The sequence below is a fragment of the Watersipora subatra genome, chromosome 10 (assembly GCF_963576615.1).
Source record: "Watersipora subatra chromosome 10, tzWatSuba1.1, whole genome shotgun sequence".
In the NCBI taxonomy this organism is placed as follows: Eukaryota; Metazoa; Bryozoa; class Gymnolaemata; order Cheilostomatida; family Watersiporidae; genus Watersipora; species Watersipora subatra.
In genome coordinates, this window is record NC_088717.1 from 44,862,164 (window position 1) to 44,885,084 (window position 22,921).

Consider the following 22,921-nt stretch of genomic DNA (forward strand, 5'->3'; position numbering starts at 1 on the left):
TATATTTTAAACTTTGTTGAACGTTGTCAAGCTATATTGTGGTTTGTTCTCTCTGACCTAAGTATTGATTACACTGCCTTGCTTAAGCTCCATAGTATGTTGCTCCAGTGACGGTAAACCCATTAAATCAAAATCACATTATTTAGTATAAAAGAAAAGCTGGTAAACAAAGTTTTCATGCCAGCCAATGTAAATGGAAGTATGCCAGGTAATGGATATAAAAACTTAAGTTACTTCTTCAGGTAACAAGCAAGGTGGGATCACTAATAGTTTTGCTGTGAAACTGCGCAAACTATGCCCAGAAAATTTATATTTATCCTTCCACACATATGACAAACATTATTTTCTACTCTGTGACACAACCATACTACATCCACCATCACTTGTTTCAGTTTATTGACTCTTTGTTACTACAATTCACTATTTATCTAACAATACTATCAGATTACCAACTTTTAAAACAATTTTGTTCAACTAAATAACTCTTGGTTTCTGTCTTTTCATTTTTGTCTTTTTTTCTTTTTGGCACAAAAAAGATTATTTTATTGATTATTATTAATGTTAATAAAAGCTATACATAAATACAAGCTGTCAAAGCTGTTCTCTAATCTCAACAACACTGGTTGTGTCAACAAATTCAAAGTGATGGGATACATTTTTCTAGTGCCAGAAAAAGGGAAACACGAAGTACAAAAATAGCATTTGCCCTCTACATAGCATAGGAGCCATAACTTGGAAGGAAACTACTGCATTGTAGGCAGTTATTTCTGTTATTTCTGTTAAAGCACCTGAACACTATTGATTCTATCAGGCTTATTTGTTATTATTAGAAATGAGATTTTTTAAACTTGGTCATGCAGGATTTGCCAAAATCACAATGCAACAAAATGCAGGGTACCAAATAAATAGAATCTAGTAATGCTTCAAGTACAACATAGAAATAACAGTGAAGAATTCTAAAATCAATAAAAATAATGAGGAGCTCCTTCAGATTGCTATGGTCTAATGATGTATCAGTTCTATCTACAATAGTTCTTATTTCCCTGTTTAGATAGTTTCCTGTCAAGTCTAATGCAAGCACAGTAGTGTTTTTATGACTGAAAAAAGATGCTCCGTTTTTGCTGTAAATCTGATGATGATGCAAGTATTTGGTTTTTTTGAAGACTTATAACCATTGTTTCACCATTCCACCATTGCAGTACATTCGCGATATGCTACAAACTATTTTTGAAAACGCATATTAGCTACTGCAATTTATGAGGCTAGCAGCTCAAAAATAATGATTTTAGCCAAATACTTGAATAACTTGCAATTCTGATGAGTCCTATAATGAATGATTTTGTTTTATAAAAGGCAGCTTATACGTTTTTTCTATGCAACTCATTCCTTCGAAGAAAGAACTGTGGTGGATGGCGTCCACCTGCAGCTAAGCCAAGCCGAAGCCTAGCCAAGCCGAAGCCGAGTCAAGCTGAGCCAGGCCCAGCCAAGTAGAACAGAGGCGGGGCCTACCCGCTATATAAGCATGAACATTTGAATTAGAAGGCAGAGCTGTTCTGGGCCTGTTCATTGCCTGTTACTTGAGCATTTTTGTACAACTTACGAGCTAAGCAGACAAATATGTGTATAAACTCATGCACTGAGTCTTGTACTAGTGGAAGAAAAGTGAAGGTCGCACAAAACCTTTACAGAACAGTGAAAGTTCATTCTCTCATAAGCAAACATCTTCCAGGAAATCATATGCTTTTTATCAAAGGTCATTTTAAGGTTAGACCTAAGCTGATATGATCAATCTATAATATAGGCCAGTTTCTCATTTTGTTTCTATTTTATCTACAGTTTATATTGCAAAGATTTTTAATGTTTTTAATTTAATGAAAACACTTTGAGAAATCAAATTATTTCACCTTTTGTTTTGTTCATTATGAGTTAACTCCCTTAAATATTAGAACCTGATTTGTCAAACATTTTAAACTTTGGCACGTGGTCGGGTTGGTCAGGTTGTAACATACTCAACTGTGTGCTAATCCTCCACGAATGAAATACACCATAATTCTCTGTTTAGCCAAGCAACAGAAATTCACTCGGCTCTTTATCTACCCACGTTCTGGATATTGCGGCAGGTCGACCAGCTGCTAATATACTTATCAGCTTCTACAGACTTGATGGAGAAAATGAGACTCTTCTTGATCAGGGGTGAGTTTTCAGGACTAGTATATCAAGGTCATGTATCAGTTGACGGTGGACAGTAATCTAATATTTCTTTTTATTGTTTGCAAAAAATAAAAGTTTAAATAGAAAGAAGATTGATTAAGTACAAGTTAATCAAATAAAATAACAGATAATTAATAGACCCAATCAAGCCGCAAAAGGTCAAAGAGATTCTGTTCAATTGTGCTTCATTTATCAAAAGCGTCAGATGTTGGAGCCAATGTTTTCAAGTACTCGTGTATAGGTTTTACAATCATTAAAGTGGGTGTAGCGGAAATTAGATAAAAGACTCTTGATATGTCAATTGCGATATTAAATATTTTCTTTTTTGTGTAAATTATGACAGGGTGGACTTACTGCACTTACTTCTGAATTAAATAAACTGTAAGTCCTTTTGAGTTTTTCATTGACACTTTTACTTTTTCTTTTCTTTAACACCGCTTTAAACTAGCGGTTTCTGTTTTTGGCAAGTAAAAATGCACCAGAATGTTAGAAAAGTGCTAGCAATGGCAGTGTGCATTACTGATGTCTGGGCAGTGTATCAGAATGTTAGAAAAGTGCTAGCGATGGCAGTGTGCATTACTGATGTCTGGGCAGTGTATCAGAATGTTAGAAAAGTGCTAGCGATGGCAGTGTGCATTACTGATGTCTGAGCAGTGTATCAGAATGTTAGAAAAGTGCTAGCAATGGCAGTGTGCATTACTGATGTCTGGGCAGTGTATGAGCTCATCTAAAACTGAAACTTAATATACATTTTTCCACAAGTCAACTTAATATACACCTGATTAGACAGACTAAGGTTATCTGGGTAGTGTTCATTCTAGGGTAAATGAAGTACGCCATTTTTTAAATAAAATCTTTACTATAATAGGAACCGTTTCCATTCGTCCAGAGCCACACTAGAAGAGCAAAAAAAAATTGTCTCGCATGGTAATTGAACTCAGTTAGCTGGCTTGGACCAACACACTAACCACTGTGCCACTCAGCCACCTTGCAAAAAACTTTTGCACATGCTGAAGATGATGATTATCATTATTTATTATTATTATTACAAATATATGATGATCTTTCACAGCGCCGTCAGTGTACTAGTCTATGTATTAAAATGTAAATGTTTGTTTGTCCAAGGTATGTCCAGTTATAGCAATAAAATACGTACAAAAAACAACTCTGCACCGGAATTGAGAATTGAGCTCAGCAGGTCCGTATTTCCTGGGGTGGCTAGCCGGCTGAGCCGCCCCAACTTTTTAGGAATTTTTGGCGGCTAAGTGTAGTCAAACTCGCAGAACTCGCCCTCTGATAAAATGTAAAATTTTATCACGAACACTTGGTTAACTCGAACGGATTTGTTTGGTCTGTTCTCACGCAATGATAAACTGCTTTAGATAACTCGACCTCAACATCATTAACTCGAACAGTTATTTGCCCAACGGCTACGGGAACGGTTTTTATCGCTGTATAATATCACTTTATTCCAAGCCATAGAGATAAACGTTAACTTTTAATAGTTCTTGGGCGTCATTATTATCATGATCGGCAAAATATTTTTGTTAACGACTTTTATAAAGGTTTGCAAAAGGTCAAGTTTTGCCAAACATCCGTTTGGCAATGGCCCAACGAAAGCGTAAAAACCTTCGGATGAACTTAAAATAAAATCGGCAAAATTGATCTTTGTTGAAACGATCAATTTTGCTGATCTTTGCTCGAAAGAAAAATATGTCTTTTTTCTGAGCGTTTCAACTGCGGTCAAGTTTAGCCTATTTTAATCTGAAAACGTCCTGGCAGTCACATCACCTAAAACAAACAAATCTCAAATATTAGAAAAAATGTTTATACTTTCCAATAAAATCTTTTAAAACTTTACGTGAGATGCCCGGTTGAGGCCCTACATGAAAGAAACCTGTTGAGGGGGCTGATACCGCCCCTCCAAACTCACATATGCTCATAACTAGTCGCCTAACGTTAGCCCCCCCAATTTGCAACCAGGGAATGCAGGCCTGGAGCTCAGAAATAATAGTTTTACAGACAAGTGCGCTAACCACTTGCCGTACTTTGGAGCAATTGTCAACATACTTAGTACACCTACCCACCTTTAAGGTGATTAGTCATATTAATATTTTTCCTAAATTAATGCTTTGAGTTAACGAACGGCTGAGTTCAGATCTACCAACTGTAACAGTGAGTACTTTATTTTCGTCAAATGATTCTTATCTATTAGATGTATTAGGCCAAAAAAATGATGTCAACAATTATAAGGATTTTCTTGATTTAGCCTCCGCTAAAGGCTGGTTCACAATGTATCGCAGCATGTGGTTGTTCTGCTCTTGGTGATTATCAGCCGACTATGTTCATCATAAACGGATGGCATCGTCGTGGCAGCGCAGATATGTCATAAAACTTTGCAGCTGTTGAATTATTTTTGATATTTCATCGTACATAAATGACAGTCGATGCAATGTACATTTACATTATTTTGCCAATAGTGATTGGTTGTCGCAAGTTGCTTGGTATATATTTCCCTCGTGATAGTTTCTGCAGGACTAGTATTGCGGGGTTCCAACGACAGCATTGCATAATGAAAACACCATGATGTGGATTAGGCCTATTCACTGATGCAAAAGCGGATGGCTTTTTGATAGTGTGAACACATGATCACACATGATCACACATGTGAACACATGTGAACAACAATGTTATCACACATGATCACAAAAGTATTGCGGGATTAACGCTGACATATTGAGTGCCAGCCTACTAAGCAAGACCCACAGTGTTGGCAGATTTGGTCTTTGGTGAACAGAAAATGGGAAAAGTAATTATAAAAATTTCCAAGAGTATAGCTTTTTAGGGAGTTGAGTATGTTTTAGGAGAGCAAATTCTAATGGACTCATTAAAGATCTTGGAGAAGGGAGTCATCTTACCTTTGGTTCATACAAGATAAGGTTTAAAACTCAAGAGTACTTCAACCAGACTGGAATGTTTTGCTTCTTTCCATATGCAGACGTGAGTTTGATCTTTGAATAGCTAACATAGCTATTCAAATTGGTTATTTATATTTACAAAGGTTGAACGCCATTTCAAGATGGTACACTTTAGATTAAGCTAAAAATGTTACATTAAGATTTAGTGGTACTATTAAAAAAACAAAGTTTATTTAACACCAGAAACCATGAAACATTATTTGATTGTTTGAAAACTGAATTCTGTAAATTTCTTCAAATGTTAAGCGCAAGCTTTTTGACTTTTATTAGGTTATCTTTTTATCAGATTTTTAAGTTTTTATTAATATCAGTTTATCTCAAATGAACATAATAAATAACTTAATTTTTTTTCAAGAAAAAATATCAAGGCTTCCTCAAAACAAATATTAGACTAGCACTGAATATAAAATTGGTTATTGTTGCAGGTTGTGTTTACTGTCAGAGACCCATCCGAGCATTACCACATCCCTCTTCTGCTGAGCCCTTATGGCTATTCTACATACAGAGGGAGCTAGATTACTCTCCGCACACAGCGTTACAATAAACCATTCTTTGTTCACACTCTTGTATGATGTGCGTATTTAAGGCAACTCGTTGGTTTCACTTCTTTGAATATAAGCTATCTTCAGATTCATTTGTGTGTAATTTGGTTCAGTTATGAGCACAATGGTTTGGTGCTGAACCCGGCTAACAGACTGTAAGCAGAGTTTGGCTCACATGGATGAAAAATCATTGCATTTTAAAGGAAAAAAGACAGCCCAATGACACACAGACTACTCCGGCATTGACAGCAGATGCTGTTTCAAGATTATCCTAAATACATGTAGATTAGCATTTGTCATTCTCCAGATGTCAGCAGGCAGCAGATTCTATGCTTATAAGGCTTGGTATGAAGGCTGGCGATGTCCAGATGCTGAGGTAAATGCTGGAAGTGATAAATCAAGAGAATGAGAACACTGACATCATACCCAATGTTTCTCCATAGCTGATGCAACCGTATCACATGTGCCAGCACCACCAAACTTAAGAAAAAAACATTCTGCACTAGTAACCTCTGTTCATCACCAGTTATCCTCTCCTGAAATTCAGTTATTCATGTCAACAGACAATAGTACTAGCCACATCTCTCTTCACTATAGCAACGTAGTATGCAACTTCCCAACCAGATATGAAATACTGGAATAATCTACCTCTTCACTTTGCGAAGTATTGGCACATTTCTTTTTTAACCATTTATTTTGTATTTAATTTACGCGAAGGCATTCAGAAATGCTTACTGTAGAAGACAATCAGCTAAACGACTAGGCTACCAAAGTTACGGTTGGCCAATATGCCTTTTAAGCACTTACCATTGATCCATGCAAATTTTTAATAGTTCTTAAAGTTAAAAACTGTAACTACAAAGGAAATTGACCTTTTTTAGTTGAACAGTTTAATTTGATGGCAAACCTTTACTATAATGATAGCAGTCTGTCCAGCTGCAAGACACTACAGTAAGCGGTTAGGTTGAAGGATTGCTTTGAGCTGAATTCAAGTTCGTGACCTTCAACTTGGTAGACCGACTCAACAACTGCACCAATCAAACACCCACCAGCACTTGAGAATGATTGTGCACATATTTATTCTCTGTACTTTAACGGCACACCTGATAACCTCCTCACGGCACACTAGACTGCCAGGGTAGAAGTTTTAAATAATTGGCTTAAAATGTTTGGCTATATTTTGTGATATAGATATTTAAATACAATGATAATACAGCAAACTATTAAATGTGTATAGAATCAGATCACAAAAAGCTGGTCTGACTGCTGTCTACAATTATGAAATTATACTAATAGAAGAGCGCTTCAAAATGCAAATTGGAATGTTGGAAATGTCTAACCAAGTACTAAAATGATAGAAGGAATGTTGCTGCAAAATTTTAGGTTAACTCAGACAAACGTGAATCAGAGAATATGGAATGTAGCATAAAAATAAAGAAGTAATAATCCACAACAATTTATACAAACAGACCATCCTAAGCGTAGCAAGACCCTAGGCTAAAAATTCACAGCGCCCCTATTGAGTGACACATTGCTTCTGTTGAGGCTTCGAGAGCTCTGCTGCAGTGACTGACGACTGGCGTATAGTCTTTGGCTGCTCATGGCTCTGATCGCTTGCTGCCCGGCAACGCTCCTCATGCTGCAAGATAACTCGGATGCTGCCGTAAGGCTGTGGTTTACTCCAGGCATGTTGAGCAAGTCGTACTTCTTCTGGAACTTCAGGTCGATGATTCTGCTGTGAGCCACAACTACCACAAGAATCTGCAAGAGATACACATTACTAAGATGTGAAGGATGGGTGAGCAGTTGATAGAGTGGCAAATATTGACAGCGAACCATATAACATCAACGAGAGTCTCCCTGTATCGACATACATGTATCAGTATAAACCTATTAGCAAAAACTCGCTATTGTTGGCCCTGAGCATAGACCTATTAACTATACATACATATATACATACATAGTATATATAGTATATATATAGTATTTATATATAGTTTTATATATAGTATATATATACTATATAGTATATATATATACTATATAGCATATACTATATATATAATAATCCCAAACGATCGGAGCGAAGTGTGGGAGTTTTTATGATAAATGCATGTGCACACAACTTACGAAAATTATTCAACAACAATGAGACGCACTCTCGTCAAGAAATTTCATCAACAAATTTAAGCATCGTTTTGTAAAGTTGTTAAAGTATAATAACGATACAAACACATTTAAACCTATTTAAATATGTTACCAAGCCTTTGAAGGGTTACCAAAAATTCCTAGAACTAACCCATCTGATCGGATTATACACAAATAGACAGATTAATTTGGACGAAAATCGCCACAAAACGCTTGAAAAGCTTGGTTTAATAAAAGTTAAGACCGGAAATTGAAACGCCGAGCGACAGATAATAGAACGATAAAGTCTTGCGCATTTCACGAAAAAATAACGTGCACTTTTCACCAGTCTATAGCGTTGTCGAATTGCCGAAGGTTTCGGCAATTAACATAGGAGTACAGAAATCGTTTCATTTTTGCCGATTTCAATTTTTTCATTTTTATTTGCCGACACATTTGAATACTTTCGCATTCTAACTGATGTCCAACGCAGTGTAAGTAAAGCAAAGGACGATGATATTTTTCAACGATTCTTATGAGATTATTACAATAATTAATTATAAGTTTGGATGACTACAGAACAATGACTACGTAGTACAGATTTTCTAAAAATCTATATAAATATCACAACTTTGTGATATTGTTAGCTAAGCCGTTTTGAAATGTAAAACAAATTGTGCATTGGTTTTATATTATTACTATATAAATAATATTGGTTATGCTAATAACATCAGTGCATTTTACTTCTAATATTGGCCAATATTACATTTCTCTTTTTGCAGGAGGAGAGATATAAACATATAATCTTTTCCTTTCATTATTGCTATTTGTTGTATATAATAACACCCACACCCAGTACATTACAGCTACCATTGCAGTTATCCTATTTGACTGCTAATATTGCATTTCTCAACCATCAGTACCCTTTCTTTTTTCCAATATCACTTTGGTCGTGGGCTGTATGACAGTGGAATTTCTAGTTAACTATAGTTAGTAAGTCTATAGCCTTGAGTAAAAACATAAGAGTGGAGACGATCATCCCTAAAAGGTTGCTTGTTTGAAATACAAAGCGGCCAAGCCTTAGCCCTGCACTAACAATGCAACTAAACATAGCTATAAAGGTATATAACATCAAAAATTTGACTAAAAACATTAAAAATATTAGCAAAACATGACAAAATAGTAAATACCAGTCAACTGTAAGTATGCTGACTAGAATAATAGAATTAGATAGCAGCCGTGTTCAAAGGAATGTTGTGTCAGCGCTTTACACAAGCTGGAACCCTCGCTGACACAATTTAAAAAGTATGCTGCCACAACTGTGCATACATGTGTAGAAATTTCAATCTTCATATATGCATGCTACTACGGAAAGAGTTATGACAGTGAGCAAGAGTAGGTAACTCTGAAAACAGCTGCCGGATGAACAACTGTAGTAGTTTAGATAAATGCACTGTGGAAATAAGTGTTTAGAGACAAGGAGAGAGACTGTGCAATCAGCAGGACTTAAATATACCAGAGAAAAGGAGAGAGACTGTATAATCAGCAGGACTTAAATATACCAGAGAAAAATGACACGCCAAAGGAAGTGGGCAAAATTTCTCAAAATAAAAAATGATACGTCACATATGTTCCAACTTGTAATACTTTCCCTTTATGGGTTGTCTGCAGTAGGAATCTTTCAGCCATCATCTATTAGTGTAATAGAAACACTTAGGAAAAGCGTAGCAAAGAATAGGTATGCAAAACTATAATATAACTCACGTTAACGATAGTCCTCACGATCCAGAATATCCAAAGGAAACAGATATATGGTAAAATCTAAAACACAGAGAGAGAAACAACTTGAGATATTACCACAATGTATTGCATATATTCTTTGGAAATTAATATATAATAAAAATAGAAACTCTTAGAATAACTAAAAAAAGAATTAAAAATATATAAACATATTTTATCAGCCACAATGTTTAAAGGAGTGAAGTTGTTTTTCCTTTTTGGATATTGTGTAATTGCATATTGGCTGGAGAACACAATTTTCGAATAGGGATAAAATTGATGGGCAGGAGGAGAAGACTCCATAGACAGTTGCCTTATTCCTAGCATTTCAACCATATCAAGCAGCTTTGTGCCTAGGTTTAGAGGAATTCAATGATGGAATTTCTGCTAGTCCCAAAATACATGTTAAACAATCTTTTTGAAGACCTGAGTACATTATTTCAAGATGCATATTTTATGTCTAGGAAATCAGTCAACTAAATATACTTTTTTGTAATAATAGTATGAAGATTCATATGATCATCACTATTACTATTGCATAAATACAATAAAGCATTGTGTAAACAGCTTTATAAAATGAGCCTTTGCAAGTGCTAAAAAGCTTTTGTTCAGACCTACTTAGGTCGGTAAAATTGGAGTTATATGCTACATGCCACTTTCAGTGATAGATGAGTGAAACGGCTAATTACTTTCCTGATAACTTTGCAAACGACTAAAATAAAAATATTTTCAACTCTAGCCAGTCGTTGTAAAGTGACTGTTCGGTTATCATAGCCTAAAAACCATAAACTATTTATAAAGATCTTAACACATCCGCATAACTGCAGCCAATTCTAACCGAATATAGCATAACATTATGACGGTAATAGCAATGTCACTAAAGCTTGCTCTCACGGCTCTTATTAGTAAGTTCAGCAATACAGATACTAGCTAACTCAAAATAGTCATTGGCAATGTGCCAGGCTAATAGCAAGTAGCAAGCAACTACATTACCTGCCACTGTTTATAAGCTGTTTTTTAATACTCATGCAACGCCGGACATTCGGTTAGTTTTTTCTATAAATGTTACCTGGTATTGGTGAGAAAGTGAGGCACCACTGTTTGTCCGTAAGTGATACAGCTAAAGTTACTGCTTACTTACACATCCAAAGAAATAAGCAACTGAATTATGCACTCGTATTTGATGACCTAATCATACAATTTCAATTGAACTAAAATACTTTTTTATGTTCATTCACCTAAATGTGAAACAACCATAATAGGGACAGTAACCCAAAAAATCAATAACATCCATACATTTATTTATTAAAGATAAACTTACACAAAAATTTTAGTAGATTCTATTGGCAAGTATCGGCATTTCTCTATCATTTGTGATTATTGTTGTTTGAAGTGATCTGACTACCAGGATGTTTCAAGTTTAAAATCGATCAAAACATACTAACAGTTAAAATGCTCAAAATCAAGAAAGTGCGATTATGACGTCTATAGTTGCAACGAGACACAGAATTGAAATACGAAGCGCTACAACTTCAATGCAATAGCCAATATCCCCTATAGCAATGGTAGCAACTAGTGATGTTATTTCGCATGTATTTTTCTTATGAGCATTCCAGCCGTGATCAAGTTTTTTCAATGTTAATCTTGAAATATCCTGGCAGCCAGATCACCTCAAACATACAAAGCGATTGCAAATGATAGAAAAATAATGATGCTTTCTGATAAAATCTACCAAAAATTTTGTGCTAATTAATCCTTAAAGCAGCCATCTTTACCAAGTAAGGTCGGCTCCAAATGATACTGCAGCCTCATAGGCAGATAAACTTACGAAAATATTGTGATTCATCCAAGTGAAGAAGTACATGTTCATCGCGAACTCAAACAGGATGTAGAGGGACATGACAATTGTGAAAAACAGCAGTGCACAAACGTTCAACTTGGTATCCTGCAACAGATATCGAATACTGAATCCATTTTCTACAGATGTGAAGTGTTTGACATGAACCCTAACGACTTATCAGCTATATGTCCAAAATCATCAACCATTATTCTTGTTAGATGGATCATATCTAGGATTGGGAGTAAGGTAAGTTAACACAAGGACATTGGGCTATTGACACGAAAAACAGGTTAAAGCATCAGGCAGCGGATGTCAAACCTTCATATACAGTGCACCCTCGGGATACGATTTTAATCCGTTCCAGGGTTGGCATCATATGGTGAAAAGATCGTATGGAGGAGTATAGAAACCATAGTAATTATATAATGCAAACATCCCTCGGTAAAAGTCATCACAATTTTACATAAGTACTGTACTTAGTAAAAATCAGTAACAAAATAGTATGTTAGCCTTTGTAACTATAGTTACCTACACTAATTTTAGTGTATTTAGTATACTTATTGGTTAGGATTTGCATTAAAATTTAACTTTACAATGTGCTTTGTGCAGTACGTACCGTAGGGAGTTCTTACTGTCAAGACCGATGTATGTATAACATGAACTTTGAACTTAACTTAAATGAATTCAGCTAACACACAATTAAGGCTAAGTTTTAGTTTGTATTTTTAAACAATTTACTGAACTTCAACTTTTTATCACTAAAATATTATCACCCATCAGTTTCCGGTTTTGTTTTCACCGGAAATTTTAGCTAACCTCATCAAAAGCGTTTTCAATCTAATATGTCAAAAAAGCTCGAGCGATGCTGTTCTCGAAAACGCTAGAAGTTTAATGCCGAATGAAATGGATTTTCGTTAACAGGTTGAAAGAAGTTGTCTAACCACTGTTGGTTTGCTTGAAAGGATCGCAACTCCAATTTTGCTAATATACATTGTTCTAAATTTTATGGAAACTATTACCGTTTTTCCCACGAGAAATGCTTAACTGAGAAAAATCAATCATCGTGTCTCTTTCAGGCGTTGTGAAAATGTTTTCGGCGAACAGAATTTTGACGTCTTTGTTATTTCGATGTATGCAATCCGCACACCGACTGCCGAATTTGAACTGGGGCAAAGATTTTGTTGAATTCATATGGTGAAATAAGATTCATACGGTGAGGTGGAAAAATCATCATGTTCCACTTTGTAAGGCCAAGAAATCGCATAACAGGGTAATCGTATCCCGAGGGTGCACTGTAATAACAAAAGGTATGTTATGCTGACTCTCTTAAAATTTAATAGTAGCTTTTGTCATGTGTAATTTTCTAATTGATAGTGCGGCCAGAAATAATTGACTAATTGACTTTTCCAAGTAACCATAATATATGCAGGTTATTGCAATTGAAATGTAACAATAAAAACTGATGACCCTATTAAGAGCTGGCACAGAAGCAAAGTTGATAAGTCATTCAAATGGCAAACCATATAGTAATCTGAGGAAAGTAGCAAACGATATTTAGATACGGTGCATTAATATGCTATGGGTTTAACATGGTGTTTTCAAAATGATGAAAGTGTATTGGTTATAATTGCATTAGCTGATGTCGATAGTTTCATCCAACAATTCGCTTTGAGCCCATCGCTCATAATAGCAACTACTATATAAACAGAGCCTAACCATAAAGGGTCAGGGTCATGGTCAAGATTGTATATATACTAACACTTACCTCATTTTGTGAGACAACAAACGTGAGGATGGCAATGAGGAAGATGAGGAGATGGCAGACCACGATGGCTCTATCTAGATGTTCCATGACTACAACATAACTCTTCACTATTAACTTGCCAGATTTAATGCTTGGGCGAAAAAAAAAATCAATTTTTCACTGGAAGATGATTAAATATTCGGTAAAACCTAATAATTGACAGAGATGCGCATAAATTGCCGTAACCTTTGAACCACATGGTCTATGAATTATATTTTGATACCAAATTAATCGATAAAATTTTACATCAGCTGATGCCATACAAAAAGCTACAAATGTGTTGCAGAATGAGCTCGAACACATTTTCGTACAACCTTGAGCACGTTCTGAGTAGGACGAGATATCAATATTATTACAACTTATGGCATTATTATAACTGTTAAAATGACATAATCACTCTTGGTATTACTATCGTTCAAGAGATAATCACCCAAAGTCCATTGATCTACAATTTGTGAACCCTCTGTAGCTGTAATGCAATCGACAGAACTGGTCATTGCGAAGAAATCGTGATAAAAAAATTATGTTTTTGTAAAACGAAACTAAGCTCAGAGTGGGCTGTAAAAATATTTTCTATTGGCTCAACGCAGGCAGACAGTTGTTTCCTTTCATTCAAGTAGAGACACTATGGACTAATCACTCAACTTTTCAGGAATCAAGGTTTTGTATGAAGCCAACTAACGCAGCCTACTTGGCACGCAGTGTAAATTCACAGTAGTAACTCGTGTGGATGGGTGAAATCATCACAGAAAATAAGCACTTACCATCATTAATATGTATCCTGAACTCTGCTGGAAAAGAGCCAGAAATCTTAAATGTCGAGGAATTCATGTCGACGAGGTCAACTAGAGCGAGGGCGGCTGCTATCAATGTTGATATCTATAAGCAAACCAAATGCTAATCAAGGACTGTCTGGACACCCATAAGATGCTGTGATTCTAAACAAAGATAATTAGAGCTTGACATTTTCCAAAAATTACCAGATGATTTGACATAGTAAATGTGCAATATCGAACTGCGATTTATATATATAAATAAACGATTCACGATATATGGCGATATCATTATTATGTAAAAAACCTGTAAATTTTTGTTAATATTTATTTGTATATATCTAGCATACAAAAAAATGCTTTGTGTTCATGATAATTAGAACTATTTTATTTAATGAATGCCTGTGCGTGTGGAAGGACATGAAATGGGTGGAAGGACATGAAATGGGTGGAAGGACATGAAATGGATGGAAGGACATGAAATGGATGGAAGGACATGAAATGGATGGAAGGACATGAAATGGGTGGAAGGACATGAAATTGGTGGAAGGACATGAAATGGGTGGAAGGACATAAAATGGATGGAAGGACATGAAATGGGTGGAAGGACATGAAATGGATGGAAGGACATGAAATGGGTGGAAGGACATGAAATGGATGGAAGGACATGAAATGGATGGAAGGACATGAAATGGGTGGAAGGACATGAAATGGATGGAAGGACATGAAATGGATGGAAGGACATGAAATGGGTGGAAGGACATGAAATGGGTGGAAGGACATGAAATGGATGGAAGGACATGAAATGGGTGGAAGGACATGAAATGGGTGGAAGGACATGAAATGGGTGGAAGGACATGAAATGGGTGGAAGGACATGAAATGGGTGGAAGGACATGAAATGGATGGAAGGACATGAAATGGGTGGAAGGACATGAAATGGGTGGAAGGACATGAAATGGATGGAAGGACATGAAATGGGTGGAAGGACATGAAATGGATGGAAGGACATGAAATGGGTGGAAGGACATGAAATGGGTGGAAGGACATGAAATGGGTGGAAGGACATGAAATGGGTGGAAGGACATAAAATGGATGGAAGGACATGAAATGGGTGGAAGGACATGAAATGGGTGGAAGGACATGAAATGGGTGGAAGGACATGAAATGGGTGGAAGGACATGAAATGGGTGGAAGGACATGAAATGAGTGGAAGGACATGAAATGGGCACAGAAGACTAAGACTAGAAGGACCGTGTGTTTTAGTTCCAGTATCGGTGACTCTGAAAATCGTCAGGTGTGACATAAATCGCCATTACATGATTATACCATTATATCATATAGTGGCGATTTTTAAATCATCTACTTTCAAAATCGCCACCAAGCAGCTAAACCGTAATATCGTGAAGTTCTAAAGATAATACATGTGTGAAAGCACAGATATGAACAATAAAATGATTTGAAGAGACTAGTACCATGACATTGCTGTCTGTAGTTTGAAGGTAACCTAAACAGAAGATTTCATGTAAAACCAAATATGGGGAGCCTATCTTTATTCCTATTACTTCTTACCCGTTTGACTGCCACCCTTATTCATTGCGCCAAGTGCGACAGCAGCACATTTTTTCACACAAAAAGCTGGGCATTTTGTTTTGACCTTTGCTCCGTTATCACTTGGTCTATCTAGCCCTAATTACCAACATATGATTAGAACTCTTTAAACAACAGACTATGACTAATAGTGCCTGTATTGGGTGACCTTATGACAAACCGATGATGCCGAATACAAAAAAGCTTGTTTTTGTATAAAAAATTTAACTCTCTGAGCTCTAGTTCACATTTCATAAATGCTAGCCATTTTATTTTGCTGCTAGAAGTGTTAAAATATCGTGAAAGCAGTTTGGACAAGATAGAATAAATTAATTCAGAGTTATATAATGTAATATGAATATAATACAAACGGGAAATGAAACGCTAAAAAAGCATAAAATCGACGAACAAATAAACTTGTATCATTCAAAACATGATTACCGATAGCAGACTTTTTAAAATTGAAGACAATAAGTGCTCCCACAAAAAAGTTTCGAATTTAAACTAAAACACACAGTAATAACATTAGATATACAATACCATACCAAATGTAAGTCCTTTTTATGAAAATGAAAGGTTTCGGATAATTGATTTAAACAAACAAATACATCATTTTTTATGTTGGTGAGAAAAGCAATTACCAAGCGATATAGCATTTCCTTTCAACATTTAGTAGATGTATAAAGGTTTATACTGTGTTGGAACTCGGGTTAAGGGGACTAAAACGAAGCTTTTAAAGTGTTGATAAATTTTTACAAAAGCATTTGCAATATCGCAATTGAATGGGTGCTATTTTGCCATTATCCATTTCTTTTACCACTATTAGTTAAATACTTGTCCTAACTGTCTAAACTGCTTCTTAGGCAATTTAAATATATTTCTACTGTGAATACATAAAGTTTGTAGATATTTTGCAAATATAACATCCTCATTCCGCGGTCGCTAAGTTTTATCGATTCTGAGCCATTGCAGATTTGCAGAAATGTAAAATTGGCACTTGGGTCACCATAATGTTTGTGCGGTAATACGAAAATGGCACTCAAAGGGTTAAGAACGAATATTAAGGTTAGAAGGCACCCTCAAAAAAGTATTTTTTTTCAAAAGAATTATTTTTAAGAAAAACATGTTTCCTATATAATTCAAGTGTGCTCTTTCCATTGTTGCCACTAAAAAGTATGTCAAACCACTTTAAAACACATAACTTGGACTGAATGTTGGCCACTTCCAGAGACAATATGCCCGAGATATTGATCGCTGCCGGGTGGTACGTAGAAACAAGGCAGCTGAACCTGTGGTAATTGCTGCTAGGAAGGCAAACAGAAGGTCAGCTGCACCAGATGATAATACATATTCAAGTGGAGGGTTTTAATAATACATATTCAAGTAGAGGGTCTTAAAAGGGTATGGAGACAATCCATCTGCCCATAACTGTAAAGAAATCATCCGTTTTCTATTCCCAAACTTTAGGCAACGTTTTCTCATTATTTGCTTTTTGTCAGTGTTTTCAATCTTTAAAACGCTGTCATTTTGTCAATTTTAAAGATATCGACTTGAAATTTTGTATGGCTAATCCTTGAATCCTAACTGATGTTTTTATGGTCTCAGAAGTTTTCTTCTCTGTGCACGGGGTCCTACCCACGATCCAAACTCCAACCTGATTTCGCATATATGAATTTTTGTCTCTTTTTACCTGAATAAAGATTGTAATTGAAAATTCTGCTCCCATATTGTCATGATATACACTGTTTGGCACTATAATAACCACTTTTAAAGTGGATACACTGAGACTTTCATCAAGATATTTTGCATGAGAAACATGACTTCGAAACTACATTCTGATTCATAAAATGAGAACCGTTTTTCTGGTGAACAAACCAAGTATACCATTGGAATTGTCTTGAAAAACTACACCAGAATATGATCTTTTCAAATTTGTAACACTATGTATAGATGGGGGGGTCTCTCCGAGGGTGCCTTCTAACCTTAAGGGTGCATATAGATTACCTAGCCGTTGTGAGTAGATGGAGCTGATATGTTTATATTCCAAACGCATATATTCTTAAAGGTTGACTTGCAACAAAATTCACATTACAGTTATTTGATATGAAAAGATTTACCATGTCTTACTATGTTGTGTTGCAGGTGCAAAATATGTGGAAAAGTGATTACAAGCTCTTAAAAGCTCAAAAAGCTGCGATTAACTGTTCGTTTCTGAGCTTTTAAGAGCTTGTAATCACATTCCCATATATTTTGCACCCACAACACAACAGAGTAAGACATGGTGAATCTTTTGATACCAAATAACTGTAATGTGAATATTATTGCAAGTCAACCTTTAATGTTTTTAAGAGGTCAGGTTTTGCCTTATTGAAGAAAATGAGGCTACGAGATAACTCGGTCGAATCCCTTGACAGTGACTACGAGCATGCATTTTGATCCATCATTAGAAGCTATGGTTCAAGGTGTTCATAAATAGTTTAACATTTGTAGGATGCGATAACTGAACTCTTGTCTTATAACAAACACATTTAATATATATCAAATCTACTGTACCTTTATACCCCTTTGTACCCCTATATAAGCCGCATCTGCTTTATTTTCCAAAAACCGATAATAAAACAATACATAGGCCGCACCTTTGTATAGTCCGCAGAACTCAGGACAGTGCTTTTTAACGTGGCAGCAACTTTGCTGTTTAAAACGGAACAATGCTTAACGACACTGTTTCGCATTAACCGACGTTTTTTAATCTAGTGCCTAACGGAACAGTACCGTTAGGCATGGTTTCGTTTTTTCTTTCACCGCTAGAGGCACACTAACCGGAGATTCTGGTTAATGCGCCCTAGCGGTGAAAGAAAAAGCCACAGGATAGCCGCACTCTTATATAAGATCATCAGAAAAAAGTAACGGCTAATAGTCCAAAAGGTATGGTGTATATATATATATATATATACCATACTTTTTGGATATGTTGGAAATATTTACCATGTTAGTCACCTATATACATGTATATACATGTATATAGGTGACTGACATGGTAATTACACTGTCGATGACCCACAAACGAATCCGATAAAAGCATATATATATATATATATATACATGCTTTTGTCGGATATATATATATATGTTTTTATCGGATATATATATACAGTCAAACATGGATAACTCGAACTTCACGGGACCGAGCGAAAGTGTTCGAATTATCAGAGCGTTCAAGTTATCAGAGCACTGTCACAAGTCCATGTATTTACTTATTTATTAGTAGATACATGTACATATGCAAACTATAATATAAATCAAAGGCACAAATGGCTTGTTTCAAATTAAATGCTTCTAATGTAAAGTTTAAAACGTTTTTATCAAAAAGTATAGAGATTTTTCTATCACTTGAGATTGGTTTGTTGTTTTAGGTGATGTTATTGCCAGGACGTTTTTTAGATTGACATTGACAAAACTTGATCGTTGTTGAAATGCTCAAAAGAAAAGACATCTTTTTCTTTTGAGCGTTTTACCCACGATCAATTTTGCCGATTTTTCTTGAAGTTTATGCGAAGATTACCTTACTTTAACTGGGATTCGTTAAGAGCAACACTCCGAGGCAGTTCAATTAAAAGTTTTACGAGGTTTTACGGTACATTGTATATCACTCACGCTTTTTGAATGGATACTTATTAAATGTACATACGTATTCTGTGTTTAGGTCAAACGATGAATAGTTTTTTTTAGCTAAGACAACGTATACGTTTAATTACAACCATTTTTAAAACGTTTTAAACATTCAACATTCCGACGTTGATTCAACACGGAATCAACGTCGGAAAACTATTCGTCACGGGCTAGCCGGGTCACGCACTCAAGGATTTTCGCCACGCACATACAAAAACAACATACTGTTTTTGTTTTGTATGTGCGTGGCGAAAATCCTTGCGCGCGTGACCCGGCAAGCACGTGCTATTCATCGTATAGCAGATAAATCAAATTTGACCAAACCTTTAGAAGTCGTTGACAAAAATATTTTGCCGATGGAGGTAATAACAACGCTTATGAATTACGAAAAGATGAGGTTTACCTCTATGGCTTTGAATAAAGTGATTTTCTAAAGCGATAACAACCGTTTCGGTATCCGTTGGGCAAAAAAACAGTTCGAATTAACAGTGTTGAGTTCGAGTTATCTATAGCAATTTACCATTACGTGGGAACGGACCAAAGAAACCGTTCGAATTAACCATGTGTTCAAACTATCCATGGACGAGTTATCCATGTTTGACTGTACATACAAGCATACATATATATATAAATATAAGCATATATATATGCTTTTATTGGATTTTCTTGCAGGTCACTAATAGAGTAATTACCATGTCAGTCACCTACTTTTAAAACCTTCACATTTATGTATGTGTAATACTAAAACACTGATCATCATCCAACCTTTCAAAGATACATATTTTGGAAAATTTTGTCATGCATACTCCTCTGGAAAGTCCGAATGTATACCAAAAGGGCACGGCATTGTTATTTAGCATCGTAGAGTGGAACAGAAAGGGGAGATGCTTATGAGCTGGAAAAAGGGGACGAAGAAGATGAATGAGTTAGCCAGTTCACAAATCTTCACTGGGAATGTGAACAGTTTGTATTATGCAGCATAGTATAATACGGTGATATAATCAGCAGTTTGACTGAGATGAACGCAGCCTAGCCTTAATATAAAAAAGAAAACAACTTGTGCTTCATTTATTAATAATTATTAGTTGAACAATGATGATTATTCAGCTTTAGCAGTATCATTCAAAACTACAGACAGTCTATTCAAACAACTGTAAAGTTTTATGAAAAACTCAGTACTTTCCTTCTTAGATGGTAGCCTGGCTATGCGAGGGAAAGCTAACAATATAGTTTGAAATTTACTAACTTGCTTAAGATTGGAGAAAAATGCTGGTACAAAAAATAGTAAAAGAAACGACAAAATAAACAAATACAAGCAGCAAATATTTTAGGATGTTTTGTCACTACACTAGGAAATGCTTCATTATACAAAGAACTGACACAATAATCACAAAACAGAGAAAAACAGACTAATGACTACACTATAACAAAAAGATTGATGACAAAATCCATCTGTTAAACACCAAACTAGTGGCTTAAGTATCGAATATTTATGCTGATGTGATAACATCAGCATCTAGGGAACCGTATTTGTCTTTAAAAAACTGGACCATTCATAACTAAAGGTTAGCACAAAACATAATTGATAACATCGAGAAGGTCTGCAAAATAAGTTCAGTTTTGAAAGCAAATAAAAAACGATTGGTGAAGACACAGTTTACAAAGCTCTATCTAAAATTGTACCGCAACTCCGCTAGATTCACAAGCATACCTGCCAACTCTCACACATTGGGCGTGAGACTCACGCAATCACCACAAAGAAAAAATGTAAATGCGTGAGACTTTTGCACTGATTTCCACAATTTTATATATACTATCATTGATACATCAATTGCCCCAAAACCAAATCTCAAGAATTGCCCCACTCTTGGGTTGGCAGGCCTGTTCACAAGTTGCTGAAGTATCGTACCTAAAACGCGCCCACCCCAAGTACGTGCTGTTTTTGCAGAATCTCAAACTTATCTTCGTAAAATTTCATACTAAACAAGAAGAATACTTAAAAAGAAATGAAATATTTTCTTAATCAAACACTTATTCGATTTTGTCAGGTATGTAATGCATTTAGAGCAAATTAGGATCCAAAGCAAGGTATTTGTCAATACATAGAAATAGTTTTAAATGTCATACAAACGATATGCATACGTACCATTACATAAATCAAACACCCTAGTGTTCCAGAGTGCAAGTCGAAACAACAACATTTTGTTAGAGCGCACTTCGCCATATTCGCTAAGTAGGGCACGATTCCATCTGCAATATTAAGCTCCGATGTAGTAGCCTGAGTCTTTCAATAACGCTTTTCTTGCGTGAGAATATCTAAATCAGTCTACACACATATGATGATCATAGCCTACCACATTAAAGCTCGCCAACAAATGACTTTGAGACAAGTCGTCAAAAATTTTTGATAAATCGACAAATTGTATGAAACGCCACAGAGGCGACCTAACATTTGACAGACTTTCCAATTATTCTGCTAGCCTATTCGTTGGACAACCAATCAGAGTGGTGGTCGGTCCCCGAGATAGCCCATAAGAGAAAACATGAGCCTATTTTTGCAAGATTGTGTCGATAAATACTGTCACCAAACCGAAGAATTGTTAAAATTGGAAAGAGATGCAGAATTGGAACAAGCTCGGTAAAGATAACAATTTGTTAAAAAGTATTTAAACTGTTCTGTTGGCCTAACATAGAAGATTGGAAAATATTTTTTTGTGGAAAAAATATTCAAATATATTCAGCATTAGTCTTTTACCACAAAACCAGCCCGGAAATAAAAAGCAGGGAATAGAAAAATATTCTTGTTGGCTCTTTGGAGAAAGTCTGGTTTTTACTTTAACATTGTTCGGACAATACTATTTTGCCTTATTTCTGAACTTAATAGTAGCTTTCTTACATTAAACTGTGCTGCCTGTCAATGTAGTAACCACTTAGCGCATCACTTAGTTGGAGTGGGAAATCATCACTGACAACTAGTCACTGTCAGCATCTTAACATCCAATCCATTTTGTTGCTTCTTGTGAGAAAGCTGTACGATCTGCTGCAGGTGCCTACCCAGTGCTGAGTTGACTCGCACTGCAATACAGGCTCATTCAGTAAAAATGGCATTACTAAATTACTCTTAATGCATCGTGATTGCTTAGCTATATCACTCTTCTTCATCACCTCGTCAGAGTAAGCTCAAAGGCATCACATTCTAGTTTCAAACTGCTTCATGTTCTGACTTTTCAAGTTCTGGCACACATGCTCTCCCTTCTACGTAAAACAGCCTTGTCTCCAGTGCTGAGTCGGAATGTTGAGAAAACTGTTACACCATTCTCAGCATGAATGCTCATCTGCTATGGTTATGTACAGAGACCCCTTGAAGTAAAAATATATATATATAATTCTAACAAAGGTATAATCAAAAACCCTTAAAAATTCTATGAGAGTCAGAGTTGCCTCTAGTCGAGCATTGGCCATTGCTGAATTGGACTGAAGACTGGCCTGGATTCATGAAATCGAAAGCTGGCTCGTTACGGTTGGAGTGAAGAGTGGCTCAGCTGAATTGTACCAAAAGCTGGCCCAATCAAGTTGTGTGAAGATTTGGCTTCGATCTGTGGGAACCTT

At 35.8% G+C, this 22,921-nt stretch overlaps 2 protein-coding genes across 3 annotated transcripts in view; one reads left to right on the plus strand and one right to left on the minus strand.

Moving 5' to 3' along the window:
- Positions 1-6,886: 6,886 nt before the first annotated feature.
- On the minus strand, positions 6,887-21,585 carry LOC137406301 (uncharacterized). The gene is made up of 6 exons (XM_068092854.1): positions 21,459-21,585; positions 14,046-14,160; positions 13,243-13,331; positions 11,466-11,582; positions 9,623-9,679; positions 6,887-7,492 (listed from the first exon to the last, which is right to left on the minus strand). The coding sequence occupies exons 1-6, from the start codon at positions 21,534-21,536 to the stop codon at positions 7,229-7,231; spliced, it is 720 nt and encodes a 239-aa protein (XP_067948955.1). The 5' UTR covers positions 21,537-21,585; the 3' UTR covers positions 6,887-7,228.
- Positions 21,586-21,821: 236 nt separating this feature from the next.
- The window catches only part of LOC137405762 (DNA-binding protein SMUBP-2-like), a 35,304-nt gene continuing 34,204 nt past the window's right edge, over positions 21,822-22,921 (plus strand). For both annotated transcript variants that reach the window (XM_068092146.1, XM_068092147.1), the window contains exon 1: positions 21,822-21,950. In XM_068092146.1, the coding sequence (XP_067948247.1) occupies positions 21,856-21,950 (95 nt within the window). In that variant the 5' untranslated portion in view covers positions 21,822-21,855. The remainder of the gene's footprint in view (positions 21,951-22,921) is intronic.

Bases quoted from the DNA above. Each gene is read 5' to 3' on its own strand.
- LOC137406301 (XM_068092854.1), bottom strand. From the start codon at position 21,536: ATGGCGAAGTGCGCTCTAACAAAATGTTGTTGTTTCGACTTGCACTCT. The intron at 14,161-21,458 runs GTACGTATGCAT...GTTTGCTTATAG, and splicing joins GGTGTTTGATTTATGTAATG to ATATCAACATTGATAGCAGC. The intron at 7,493-9,622 runs GTGAGTTATATT...TATCTCTTGCAG, and splicing joins TCGTGAGGACTATCGTTAAC to ATTCTTGTGGTAGTTGTGGC.